The sequence below is a fragment of the Chrysoperla carnea genome, chromosome 3 (genome assembly GCF_905475395.1).
Source record: "Chrysoperla carnea chromosome 3, inChrCarn1.1, whole genome shotgun sequence".
Lineage (NCBI taxonomy): Eukaryota > Metazoa > Arthropoda > Insecta > Neuroptera > Chrysopidae > Chrysoperla > Chrysoperla carnea.
In genome coordinates, this window is record NC_058339.1 from 17,468,062 (window position 1) to 17,483,292 (window position 15,231).

A 15,231-nucleotide genomic window follows, 5' to 3' on the forward strand; every position below is an offset into this window, starting at 1 on the left:
TAGATAATCGAAATATCTTTACGCTATACGTAATACTAATATTTTTGTATATAATCGATACTTTTTAGAAACCCAAATTCAAATATAAAATATTTACTACTTTGAACGATAAATTTATAATTTAACTCTTAACTAACTATTGCTCTTGCCTTAAATTTGAATTCAATGTGTTCTGCTCAAAAAGGTATTTTCAATTCACAACTTGATAAGAAACACTTAAAATATAGCGATCAGACAATACTCATAGCGTATATCGAAACTTATCTAAAGTATAAAATAAATACCACGTACATCATTCCGATTACTATCGTGGTTCTACTGTTTTGGTATTAAATATTTTTATTTATAGGAATATTTAGCTTGTGAAAAAAATTATATTTTATTTTTCAATTGTTAGAATTATTTTTAAAAAAAATTAATCCGTAATAAGGGTTGTACAATTCTTTTAAAATTTATCTAATGTATCTCATAATTCCTTATTTAATTTTTGTGCGTATACTTAGAAATTTCCAAATAATAATCGTGGCAAATTATCTAAAATATATATTATAATATAAAATTTAAATAAACTTTATTTATTTAACTTGGATAAGTTTAATTTCTGTAAACTTATTTTTTTATACTTATTATTTACAATAATTTGAATCAAGATTTAAAAAATTTTACCCACTGTTTTGATTTTTTATGAGCACTGTTTTCAGTTCATAATAATAGTTCAAAAACGGTAATCAAGTATCTTGTAACACCTCTAAAAATTTGGTAGAGATAAGCGCTAAAGTGTATTTACGTCTAGAATTCCTTGTGCAGTTGGATTATACTTGACATAACAGCTTCTTTCTCTACGAAAATTTTCCTTGGTGAGGAGTTTCACGAGGTCCGAAAAATTTGTCCGATGGGGACAAATTTAAAGTTAATAGATATTCATTTTGGCATTAGAACGATCATTGAATAACACATATCAAAAATATTTCGCCTGACACCACGTTTGATTCAGTCTCTGAAAAAATAATTTTTGCATTTATTATTCATTTATCCCTTTTAGAATAACAAAAAAATAGATAGGCTTCTATTTTAAGCTTATTCATGTAAACAAAAATTTTTCGAACTCCGTGGAAAAGAGAACCTACACCATTAAAGATAATTTTCGCAGAGAAAAAAGTTATTAAACTAAACACAATGAAGCCACATAAGAGTTTCTGTATGTAGTATATTTATTTATCAATGACATCATATTTTGCCAGGCACCTGGTCTATTTTTTTTTCTTAAATTAAATTTGAGAATTATGAAGCAGATTTTAGACTGTTTTTTTGCAGTCTAAAAGTTTTCTAGGAAAAATAATGGACGTAATAAGGACGGGACAGTCGCATGAAGGGAATACCATGAGCAACGGTTTCAATGTGTGCGAATATACAAAACTTTATAGCATTTATATATTATCTATCCTTATTAGCGAAAATCAAAGCTTTAGATACCTTATTACCGTGAGCTTTTGTATCATGCTATATTAGCTTTAAATCAGTCAATTTCTAATATTAAATTTCTTAATAAATCAAATTTTTGTACTCTGCTCTGCATTATTTAAGAAATAGATTTTTCGTTAATAATGTAGATTCTAATACGTTTTTATGCTGAAAACTGTTTTTAGTTGTTAAGCAGAAACAATATTAAAGAAGTATAATCAAAAAGAATTCAATGACTGAAATAAATTTATATTTTCTGTAAAATAAATGAAACAGTGAAATGGATCTTTAATGTATGTTTCTTTTTAAATCTTTTTGTAATCTTTACTGAGTAAAGAATGCATTTTCTTTCAAAACGTTGTATGATTATGACTTTAATGTAAGTCCACCGCAATTGTTGTCTCTTTTAATAAAATATTTAGAATTAATTGTCGATATTTTAATATATTCTTTTGTTTTTGACTAGCTTAATTATAAGTACTATCATTTCTTGTTTTATACCCACCTTCTTGTATTTATCGATTGTTAAAAGAAGCATCGATTTTTGAGATAGATAATGAAGTGTGGAAAATAGTATTATACGACCCTAGGCCAGAAAGTTGAATTTACTGGCGTGTGTCATACATCCCAGGGCATCCAACATTTTGGCCGTATGTTGTATAATATTTTTCTTTGTTTTCTAGCTGAAAGTACGCTCTAATAATCGTTTAAATGACGTTTGAAAGTTTGCTTTGATAACAATGTTTCTAAAAATTGCAAAATTATCAGATTGATTTTTACACAAAATGAATAAATATACAAACTTTCATTTTTGAGTTCACTACTTAACCGATTTTAGAAAAATGCTTCATTATCAGCTAGTTACATGGGCTGGATATCATTTTCAAAAAAAATAAGATTCCGCGCTAAAAAAGGCAAAATCCATTAAATAGTTAACAAAAGGGGAGGTAAGTGAAGGTAAGGCAAGTGAAGACTATAACGCGGATAATTACTAATTATTTATTTAAACAATATTCATGCAACTTACCTTTATAAAAAAAAAAAATCACTTTTATGTGATTTATACAGTTTCCAGTATTTATAAAGTGGGATCATCAGAGATCTCCATGTTATGAAGTTGGTAGTTCAATCGAAAATTTCCTGCCAAGAGTCCCACCATCCTTCTCAACTATGCTCTATCAAATTTCAGGCGAGCACAGTATGCCCTGCGCCAAGTCAGAGCAGGTGCTATTTAAATACTCGTCTAATCAGGAATGATGAAGTGATTTGATTCTATTAAAAAATGTACTAGCTTGGTGATTTATACCAAAATTGGTTGTAGAAAATGGGTATAAATGTTGGCGTACAATAATAGACAGTAATTTTTTGTTGCCAGCCTGATATGTTAAAATACCGATTATTAAACATCCAAAATATTGGGAATATACACGAACAAATAACGCATGTTGTATCTTTTATAGTACAGGAGTTGGATTCGGGTTGACCTTCGCCCCTCTGTTTACCGAATGAAATTTATTTTTATGAAATGTAAAAATATTCACAAATATCCTTGTAATAAGTTGCCTAAAAAATAAGGTAAAGACTTCTTTTCTTTTAATAAATATCAAAACTGAAAGCTTGTAAACGTTATTTTTTTTACCAACAGTAGAGAACGACAAGATGCGATAGTAGAGAACTACAAGAAGCAGACAACTCTGCTCTTGCATATTCCTTATGGTTTTTTACTTTCGAGTAGACCAAAAGTTGTTAGATATACAAATCAGTAAAAATTTCATTCGGTAAACAGATGAATGTAGAAAACCCTAATTCGGCTCTTAAGACTATTCGAAAAACTCTTCACTTTTTTTAATGTGTAATAAAATAAATCAAGTATTGAATTATTGGATTTTATTATTCATAATTACAATCCGTAGTATAATTCTACAAAAGTAATATTAGATAAAGTCACTGGTTCTAATATTCAGTGACTATTTTCATTATTAATGATCTCAGTCAGCATTTACAAACAATAAAACTTTTACAAAAAGACAATTAGAAATTATAACATGTGTATAATAACAAAAACTCCCTCACCCACAATATTGTCAAGGCAAATATCAATGATATAAGGTTAGGACAAAACATTTTATATTTCTGTTTATACATACAATAATCTGTTTTTATTTTCTCAAATATATATTTTATATTTTTTTTATTTTATATATAACTCAAAATACAAAAAAACGCACCACAAATTTTGTTAGAGCAAAGATAATTTTAAACAATTCTTCGTTAACTATTTTATTTAAATATATCAACCAGGTCCAAAAAAAAATTTCCTTTTTCAGTAGCAGAGTTATAATTAAAATTTAAGTTTACCACAAAATATTGTAATCTGCATAAATTCTGGGCTAGACTAGATGATACATGAAATAAGAAATTGTGCCAGTAATTTTTATCTTTCAAAAGTTGTGTTAGCGTAAATAAAATCAAAAACAAAATCTATTTCATATTAAACCCGGCTACTGATTAAACATATATAGTGTGTCCCCGGATAGAGGTAACTATACTTGTAAATTTTCTTATTTTGCATTTTAAGAAAAAAAGTCATTCTTTATAAGAAGTTTTGCTTATTCTGAAAAGTATGTAGGTATATTTAAAACTTCTTAATAATGTACAGGGTAGCCAAAAATTTGCAATCACTATTTTTATTTTTGGTAAAATTTTATTTATCAAAATTTTCCAAAACTCCATATGACTTATATGATAATCAAATCCGATAATAGTATTGAATTTCTCCACATAAATTAATTCATTTCAAGAGGAAATTTTTTATCAAACATTGAATAATTTATAAATTAAATTAATTTAAGAACCAAAATAATACAAACGAAATTTAATTTGTAAATCATGCATTAACCTAGTTAATATATTGAAAAATGAAAAATTAATATAAATCGTTACGAACAACGTTTACAGGTTAATAAATACCTGCCGTCACCTATAAAATGCCGAATCAAAATCATTTCCGACAATTATGTGAATAGTAAATTAAAAAAATGTACATGAAATATCACAGAATATTTTCATAAAATTTCAATGACTGTTATTAAAAAAAACCTGTAAACGTTATTATAGTTTTTCTTTGTTTAAAATTTTATTTACGATGTTATAATTACGAGTGTGTATTGTCAGTGATGGATTTAGGCCTAGGCCCGGGCCTAGGGCGGCAGAATTTGAAGGGCGACAAAATTTATGAAATGCCAAAACTTTAGAGTCACAAAAAAGTAAAGACAATTATAATCCAATTCATTAATCTACTTCTCAATCTGTGTGGGTAAGATGTTAATTTTTTAATCGATAATCGATCAATGATATTCTTTATCGAGTAATGTTCTTTACTTTCTGTTCCTTTAGTGAGATTAATAATTTCATGTGTATGAAGCATTTTGAAATTATTTAATCCAAATAATTTCTCAATTTGTTTTTAGTGTGAAATAAAAATACCGACGATTTGTATGTCCCTGATTTAAAAAAAAAAAAAGTATGGAAACAAAGAAAAAAGTATTGAATGAATATTCACGGAATCTTCGAGATGTTTATCCGAATGTGGACATTCCTCTCCGTATTTTTTTGAGTATTCCGGCTACAAATTGTTAAGGAGAAAGATCTTTTTCTACTCTTAAAAGGGTAAAAACCTATTTACGCGTAAGCATAGGTCAAGATAGATTGAATGCACTTGCATTACTGTCTATTGAAGCCCAAATAGTCCAAGAAATTAATTACGACGACATAATTGACGTTTTTGCCCGGACCAAAGCCAGGAAAAAGAAATTTTCAAATTGATTAATATTAAAAGAAATATGAATTATTTATCTATCTAAAGTTTATATATATATTTATCTGTCTTGTTTATCAGTAATATTTAAAAAATTATATTTCAATAAATTAAGTTACTTTAAAATAAAAAACTGGATCAAAATTAATGAAATTCATTCTATCAAAAAGAGCGGCGCATCGAACGGGGCCTAGGGCGGCAGCAAGCCTAAATCCGTCACTGTGTATTGTGTATGTGTGGAGAAATTATTCTCATTTAATATTGAGGACAAAGGCACAAACATTGCACAATTTGCACCGGCCTCATGTTATCAGTGTCTATTAAAAATCAATAGTTCTGTTCTAAACAGAATCAAATAAAATATTTCATAACAATTGCTCGTTGTTTTATGAAAATAAGTTCGATCGATAATAAAAATTAATTACACGATCAACTAAATCTATTAATTTCAATTTTTAATTCGACGATTTATAAAATTTATTAAAATACCTTATATAAACCTAACTGCAAATATTGTTTTTTTTATATTTTTGATTATTTATAAAAAATGTTTGACCATGGATCTATAAGGCTTTATTTTAGAATTTGTACTTACAAATACGTATAACAGTAAGTTTCGAATGATATTTGAAATAAAAACTTAGGAAGTACAATGTTTTTTTAAATTCATAGATCCACTATAAATAGACACTGATATAATAATAATTATAAATTATAAGTTATCATGATAAATTTTTAATAGTTCCAGTAGCAAAGTCCAAGTACATAGCCGGGCCGTATCGATATGCAGCAGGCAGTGAGGGCAGAAAGGCGCAGTTTTTTTTTTTTGATTTTTTTTTTAAGATTTGTCATTTTTTAATACTACGTTCATAAATTTGTTCCAACAATTATATTAAATACTAAAAATAATTCCATATACAAATTATGATTGTAGACCGTTTATTTATCGATGCCTATTTAAAAGAAAAAAAAAAGTTACACAACAAAACCATAGCCAAGTTGAAGAGGTCGTTATAATATTGAGGGGTACAATTTTTGTTTTTGTAGCTAAAATATCTATTTTATTTTTTTTTTTACTAAATCCCTCTCTCTAAGATAATCAAAATTATGGCTAAAGTATACAGTTTTAAAAGAAATAAACATCTTTTATCAATAAATAACAAAAATTCGTTAAAATTTTAAAAATAATATTTAGATGAAACTTATAGTTAGCTATAAATCAAAAATGATTTTGTTAAAAACTGTATGTATGCATTGATTATTTTTTTTGTTGGATGCATAGGGAACTTTTATTTTTAAAATAAATTCTTAAAAAAGCAAGAGAGTATTACTTGTCAGAAACTACATTACGGAATCAAAAAAAACAACATAAATACAATGATATTTTTTTGTATTTCAAGTGAAATCACCACGTGTACCAGCCGTGTGTATATTTAATTTTTGTATAATTTTCAATTTTTTTTTGTTTTTATCAACATGAAAAACAAAACTTCATCGTATTAATATTTTTGTAAGTAGTACTACTAAATAACAAAGTGAATTATGTAGTTATGGCATAAAAAAACGAGAGTGGAGGATTTAACGACGTAGTCCCCAAGCACCAGAGAATGGTGCTGATTGTGGTGGTGTAGCTTCAGTTGGTGGTGCTTGAGTACCACCACGTGGACCAAATGATGGAAATTCTTCAACACTTGCTGTATTTGGAGCTTTTTGTTCCCATGGTGCTCCTTTCACAACAAAACCATTACCAGCTTCACCACCTTGTTGAGAACCATTTGTCTCTTCGCGATTAGAAGATGGGCGATAGCTTTCCCTCATTTCCGCTTCAGTTACATCTTCCATCTATATCAGAGAAAATTGTTATAATAAATTATAATTATTTAAATATTTAAAATGAAATACTTACATATTCTTCTTCTAAATTAAGTAAATGATCTTTTGCTTCTTGAACATTATCGTCAGCACCCATTATAACAACAAGATTAGGATCTGGGTCGTCAGAACGAGGGAATTTAATGTCAACTTTATAATCATCCATGATTTTACGAATGTTACGACCACGAAAACCAATAAATCTTGAATGGACTCGTGCATCTAACGATACTTCTTCTCTGACCATATCATTCTAAATAAAATAATTTATATTAAGTTAAAATGAATAAAAATTTTACATTTCTTGAATGTTCTTTAAATTGTAGTAACTATTATTTCTAACAATAATTATGACCAATAATATGGGGTTCAGTTCTATTACATACCAATTCATTAACGATCTTCATAATATCGTCTTTTGCAGCATGCGTTTTCTCTTCATAGCCAGTTATTGTTATGATACGTTCATCGGGATCACCTTTCTTTGGGAAATTTATTTGAACATTGTGATCAGTACGTATTTTAGTAATAACTGCTCCACGTCGTCCAATAATTTTTGAATGAAACTCGGGGTCAACTTCAATTTTCAATTCAAATGATCTTGCGAGACGATCTTCACGATCGGCAAGCAATTGTTTACATTTTTCTTGAATAGCTACTTCAGCATTTTTAACATTAGCAGGCGTACCGGTGATCTGAATAAACAAAATTTAAATTACCTATTTAATTCTTAATTTTTTGATATATTTTAAATAAAATATTAGTCATTTCAACTTATAAACAAATATACAAATACAAAATAATTCGAAAAACATTTTTGGAAAAATATTTTTTCTTTACCTTTATTATATCTAATTTTTGGTCAGCCGGCGAAAGTATGATATGAACATCATATGTGTCCATTAACTCACGAACGTCACGTCCTTTTTGACCAATAATTGAACGATGGAAGTCAAATGGCACAGCTACCTCAATGGTAATAGGAACTAGATCTAAAAGTGCTTGTTTTGCTGCAAGACAATTAGCTTCTTTACCATTAATCCTAATGATATCGCAAGGTTTAACAGCATTTTCATCAATATCTCCATTTACTTGACCTTCTTGATACGAATCTACAAAGTAAAATTAATAATTACTTTCAAATTAAACAAGGGATTATTCATAAACCATGTGACCGGGTCAAGAGGCGGTACATAGCGAAAGGGGTGGGTCCAAAGTTGGTAGAAGTAAGCCTCGTAGTTTATAAACACTCCCCAATCAAAACATTAAAAAAAATTGTATGAATTACAAATCGAGAGAATAAACAAAATTTAGCATAAACGCTTAAGATCGACGGTAGACTCACGACCACTAAAAAAGGTCTTAATTGATAGGTTTTTATTACAGGGGGTGCTTATGTTCAAACTGTCTATAGGTGCAAAATTTCATAATCCACCTCTATTTAGCTATTATATAATAATAAATTCGTGAGCTATTATTTATATAGATCGTAATTAAAGATAATTTAACTGTTTTCATGTACACTTAAGTTTCTCATTACGTGATTTCTCCTAATGTTTTTAATATTCGTGCAAAATAAAAAAATTAATGATAAAACTTATTTTGTAACTGTCTATCCTAATATTGGTTACAGTGCCGACCTTTATTTTCCACGGTGGCGCAAAGATCTAACTATAAAAGAGTTTTGGAATCGATACTTGTAAAAAAATTTATACTTTCGAATTTTGAAATTTTATTTTGATAGCTTTGTGTCCATTTATTCTACGTTTCAAGGACTGAGAGTGTCACCAAATTAGTGTCGAGTTACATATTTTTCTGAAGGCCAGAAATCAGGAGAATAAATAGAATTAGCTACTCCTTACTGATTATGACTACATTATAATCAAAATAAATATTTATAATACAAAAATTTAGTATAGTTACCTCTATCCGGGGACACACTGTATATTCGAATGAATTACTTGCAAATTTAAATTTAATTTGAATACTAACCTTGAATATCTTTATCTGGAAATTTAATCATAACATCAAATTCAGAAGTTATTTGTTGGACTTTTGATCCTTTAGCACCCATAACAGTACGATGATGTTTTTGAGGTATAACACAATCGATTGTAACCATTGATTCTAAGTCAGCAACAATTTCTTGTATACGTTGTTTGGCAGCTTCAATACAATCTTTAGCTCCTTTCAACACTACCCTATCACTTTCAACATTTGGTCGTGGAAAACTAATTGATACACCTCCACACTCTTCAGTGATGCGGTGTAAAACTTCACCCCGCCTGGCTACAAAGTGCTTATGATGTTGAGGTTTTACAGTCATTTCGCTTTCAACAATATTATCCTAGAAATTATAAAAGTAAGAATAATGATATTTGAAACCTTCAAAGTGTAATTTGACTGGATAAATAGCTATTTATTTAAAAAATACGTACGATTTCTTTTATGGTTGACTCAAGTTCCGCTTTTGCTTTAAGAACAGCATCTTGTTTTCCAATGATTGTAATGACTTCTTTATCTTCATCCTTATCAGTTGGAAAAACAATTCGTGCTCCAGTTGCATCACGAATCTTTTTGATACTAGCTCCATTTTTACCAATTAAGAATTTATGATGTTGTGGTTTAGCACGAACTTCAGCAGTGTAACTTGATAATTGCCGTTCTGATGTTAATTCCAATAATTGTTGTTTTGCTCTCTCAACATCATCTTTAGGACCTCGAATACTAACCTGAAAATATTTATTATAAAAAATAAATTCAAAAGATTTTCAAATGGCTCCTTTTTAAAATCGTAGCCAAATTAGAAAAGCCAACTTACTTTATCACTATTACTTTCGGCAGTGGGAAATTTGATAGTAACACCACCACAGTCTTCCATTATTGAATGAATCAATTTTCCACCAGTACCAATAAGGGAATTATAAAATTTAGGTGGAATAGTAATTTCTTCGTTTACAATATTGGCAAGTTCAACTTGAATTTTTTGAATTCTATCACGTGCTTCTTCAACATTTTCTTTTTTCCCTGTAATTGTTATAACATCGCTGTTGTCACCCTCAGCAGGTAAGTCAATTTTCGTTTGAGTTTCATCACGAATTTTTCGTATATTTGCTCCTGCTTTACCAATAACAAACTTATGGAATTGTTTAAATATTGGAACATCCACAGAATATGATACTTCATTCAATTGTTTGGCACGTTTTAATAAGTATTTTGAACATTTTTCAACTTCATCTTTTGGTCCACGTAATTTAACTAAATCGGGTTTATCACCTGGACCGGGGAATGCAATTGCAACTTGTGGAAATTTATCTTTAATTTCTTTAATGTTTGCTCCTTTTGTACCAATAATGCTTTTATAATGTCTTTGATCAATGACAACGTCTTTTTGTACTTCGTTATCTAGTTTATCAATCATTTCACAAAGTTCTTGTTTCGCCTGTTGAACACCTTCATGATTACCTTCGATTCTAATAATGTTGGTAGCATCATTTTCGGTTATGTTGATCATAACACCAGTTTCATCTTTCAGCCTATTTACATTTGCTCCACTTTTTCCAATGATATGTTTACAATACTTTGGATCAACATTTAACTCAACGAATGTGAATTTCGATACTAAGTCATTTACAACACTTTCAATAGATGCTCGAGCTTTTTCAACTTCTTCAGGTTGGCCTTCGATCTTAATTTTATCTTCTGTAAATTCAACTCGTAATTTTTGGAAATCTCTAGTTAAATCTTTAATATTAGCTCGTTTTGGTCCAATAATATATTTATGAATCCATGCCGGTGCTTCAATAATTGCTGTTAGACCTGAATTTGCCTTCTCATACACTTTACTTAATGCTAAACCCAATTTATCATGAGGACCTCTTAAAGTAATTGTTCCAGTTGCCGAATCGCTTGGTGGTATTTCAACACTAACATTAGTTTCTTTTAGAATTTCGGCAATAGTACTTCCACGATGACCAACAACATATTTATGTTGTGCTTTTGGAACTTCAACTGAAACCGTACCACATTTTTTCACCATATCTTTATGAATAGCTTCAATTTTTGCTTTTGCTAATAAAACACCTTCCTTTTCACCAGCAATAATAATTTCGTCTTTTTGTACCGAAGGTGGAGGGACATTAATTCGAGCTCCAGTTTCAGCAATCATTGCGTTTAAAGTTTCATTGTAGGCCCCAAAAATAAATGGATGATAAATTTTTGGAACGGATACACGTTCAAGTGCTTTACGGGATTGTTCTTCGGACCAAATACGTATTTCATGTTCTGCCTTTTCTACACCTTCTTTAGTTCCAGTTATAGTAATTATTTCAGAACTTTCATTGATATTTGGAACGTGAATTTTAGTTGCTGTTTGTTTTTCCAAATCTTTAAGTCGTTGTCCAGCTTTACCTAAAATAACTTTATGATGTTCCACTGGAATGGATAATTGCTTACTAGCTTGAGTTTGGAAATGGGTTAGAATTTTTCGGCGTGCTTCTAACACTTCATTTGTTTTTCCAGTTACCAAAAATGTTAAAGATTGATCTTTACTAGATGAAATTTCAATGTTTGCGCCGGTATCTTTTGATATTTGATAACATGTCCGTGTCGATTCACCTTCACCAAATTTATCGCTATGGTCAAATTTGCGTTCTTCATAAGGTACTCGTACCACTTGAGTAACCGAAGTGGATCCAACACGCATTTTATTATTCCATTGTCCTTGAGTATTCACATTTGGAACAGGGGTTACAGATTCCGGTAATGCCGGAAATAAGTCGTCGTAACTGCTTGCAGGGTTTTCATATGACGTAGTTGTTGTTGTAGTAGTAGTAGTAGTAGTTTCTTCCATCACTGCTTGCTGCATATTGATTGGGATGTCCTAATTCGTGCCAAGTCCTTACAGTAACACTGTAACAGAAACATAAAAACATTTTTAAAACTTTAGTAGAACAAATTTTAAATTCTTGGATTCATTGGATTCTAAGCTCGGCGTGGTAGTACTCCTAAAATTGAGGGCCTTCAGACGTCGATAATTGTAGGGTTTTGCATTACTATAAAAACGTTAAAGCTAACATTTATCGCATCAATAAATAGAACTATCACCAGTGTAACGAAATTTAAACATAAAAAGAAATGGAATGCTAAAAAATAAACTTCTTACTTTTAAACATTCATTCTTATTTTTTAAATTGAGCATGTCAAAATTAATATACGAAAATTGTGAAATCGATTTAATTTACTTAAATAATTTTAAATTTGTATGGTAAGACAGAAGCCTACAATTATTAACTTTTGATAATATTTGTTTGTTATTTGGTGACGAGTAACATACACTATGAGAGTCATTACTGATAATGACTATATGGTAGTCGAAATACATATTTATATAATACAGAATTGATCTAGGATATTGGGGGGGAAAAATAGAAATTTAATTCGAAATATCTTAGAATTCTCATTTATTATTTTACCATAATTTATACACCACGATGTAGCAAATAAATAAAATTTTTATTATCAGGATTTAATATATTTAATTCGTTATTCTCGGCAAGTTCTATAAGATTATAAAGTATATTATTAAACTTTTCTGCTCGTGCAAGTTTAATCGAGTATTAAAGATATAATGAATCCATTTAACTGAGACAATACACCGTTGATTCGCTTGTGGATCTTTGGCTGTCTATAATTCTACGCATTAAACTAAAATTAGCTAATTTAGACCATTTTTGAGCAGAAGTAACTCGAAAAATAATTAGTGTAGTGAAATTGAGAATGCTTAGGTATAAAATCAAGTGAAAAGTCTTCAGTGAAATAAATCAAATTGAATTTTTTTTCTCCCAAAAGGCTCTTTGTCTGGCTCTCCATTTTTTTGTTCAAATTCTACCACCTTCATTATATTTAGATAATTGCTTTTCAAGTTATTTGTACGCGCAAAGAGCTTAAATCTTCTAAATTTATTCGGGTAATTTTAGTTTCTTCATAACCAACAATAATCAAGAGCCAAAAGGTCTTAACGAGGAATATTGTAGCCTCATTTATTAACTTTAATCGTGTTCTCTCTCATGCGTTAATTCTTAGATGCAAACTTTCTGTTAAGTCTCTAAAAGTCCAATGATTGATTTCGATAAAAATACTGATATTTTCAGTTGAAATCACAAGCTAAATTTATAAGATTAAAGATTATTTTATCTTTTTTACAAACAAATTTGCGATAAATCGCAAACCATTTAGCAAATATTTTACCAATTATTCAAATAATTTTGGAATGTCATTTAAAAAAAAAAAAAAAAAAACATTGTTATCATAAATTCATTATATTCTTATCTTAAGGTTAAACATTCGTAAACAATTAAGTTCACAAACTTTACATGATAAATTTTACTGACGATAAGTAATTTGAAATATGAAAAACAAGGACTTTTCATAAAGGATGAAAATAACAATGGAAATTTAAGTAATTATTACTTTAGTGTTAAGGTATTTATGACATGCTAAATAGGCAGGGTCGGATTTAATCTTTTGCCGCCCCATGATTGAAATATCACTCAGTTATGTAGTTTTGATATCTTTAAAAAAAACTATTGAGTCTCTTTGCACTCATTGTAGAACGTAAGTAGTTTTTAACCTTTTTCTAAAAACGATCGTTCTGCACTACAGTTTGTTACAGCTAACGTAATAAATATTCTATTATTGCGATTTCTACGTTTGGAAGCTCAGTGTAAAGGTCGTTTGCTCGCAAAAGTTTCAGAAGATCGGAAGGTCAATTTTTTCCTATCGTTTTTTCAGTGCAATAAGCATAGCAAAAATACCCAAATTTAAATTTTATGATTCCAGAAAATTAAAAAATCAAATATTACCATTTCAAATCTTCAAAGAAATGAATTAATTAAATTTTTTCGAAGACAAATTTTCACTAAAGGTGCCAAAATTATGATTTACAGTATTTCGATTTGACAAATATTGTATAAGTCGAATTTCTTGAATTATCTATTAAATAATGTATGATTAATTAAAAAAATAAAAAATTTCCATTGAGAAATTTTGATGACAATAAGAAAATTTTATTCCACTTGCCAAATTTTGCCGCCCTGGGCACTAGCCCCGACTGCCCCTAGTGAAAATCCACCGCTGTAAATAGGTACACTTCGCCATTAATACGTAAGCAAACTTTTTTTCAAATTACGACGTATCGTTTTATTAACTATTATTAACATAAAATTAGTAAAAATTATCATTGTAATATTGGATGAAAGTTTAATGAATAATCTAATCAGATTTAAGTAGTAATGGTGAAACGTTAACCTTTAAAAATTTTAAACACCAATTCTTTTAAAATCTTTTCTAAATTATCAAAATTATTTTTTAATTGTATATGAAATAAATTAATTAATTAAAAATTAATAAATTTATTAATATCAGAATTTCTATATGTAAGATAATAAATATTGTCTGGTAAAAGCATATGGTAATGACACGTTGCTATAAAATTTTCATATGATCTAAAAAATATTTATTCAAGACTAAAATAAATAATCATTCATAAAATTAAACAAATATTAATATAATTTTTGTTAAATTCAAACAATATTTTGAATAAATATTTTATAAGATCAGTTGACGTGTCACCTTCGATTTGACGTGGAAATTATTAACTTTTGGTACTTACTGTACTGCATATACAAAAAAAATCCGTCCTAATTATTGTAAATAATTCATGAGGATTCCCAGTTTCCTTGGAATGTCTTTCTGTAACAAAAAAAAACCGGATAAATATCCCAAAACACTTTTTTTTAACTACAACACATTGCAAATATAAACCTCACGTACCGACTGCCAAGTCTAAAATGTGGAAGATTGGATTGCATGCGGACGCAGAGTGGAGTTACTCTGGTAGAAAGAAACAGAATCTGTTTCAATCTATTACATTGTCTTCGTCTATTTTTTTTTTTTTAAATTATGATTATATGCGTTTTTTATTACATTAATTCAAACTTATTATTTTTAATTTTTTTGTTTAATAAATTGTTTATTCGTTCTTTTAACACAATAAATTTTTTTTAGAGGTTTTGATGGTA

At 28.8% G+C, this 15,231-nt stretch overlaps 1 protein-coding gene across 1 annotated transcript; it reads right to left on the reverse strand.

Annotated features, from left to right (window-relative positions):
* Positions 1 to 6,242: 6,242 nt before the first annotated feature.
* On the reverse strand, positions 6,243 to 15,115 carry LOC123296969 (vigilin). Its single transcript, XM_044878704.1, has 9 exons — positions 14,984 to 15,115; positions 14,823 to 14,902; positions 9,972 to 12,061; positions 9,589 to 9,882; positions 9,143 to 9,497; positions 7,991 to 8,262; positions 7,537 to 7,845; positions 7,185 to 7,403; positions 6,243 to 7,120 (listed from the first exon to the last, which is right to left on the reverse strand). The coding sequence occupies exons 3-9, from the start codon at positions 12,015 to 12,017 to the stop codon at positions 6,857 to 6,859; spliced, it is 3,759 nt and encodes a 1,252-aa protein (XP_044734639.1). The 5' UTR covers positions 12,018 to 12,061; positions 14,823 to 14,902; positions 14,984 to 15,115; the 3' UTR covers positions 6,243 to 6,856.
* Between the last annotated feature and the right edge of the window lie 116 nt (positions 15,116 to 15,231).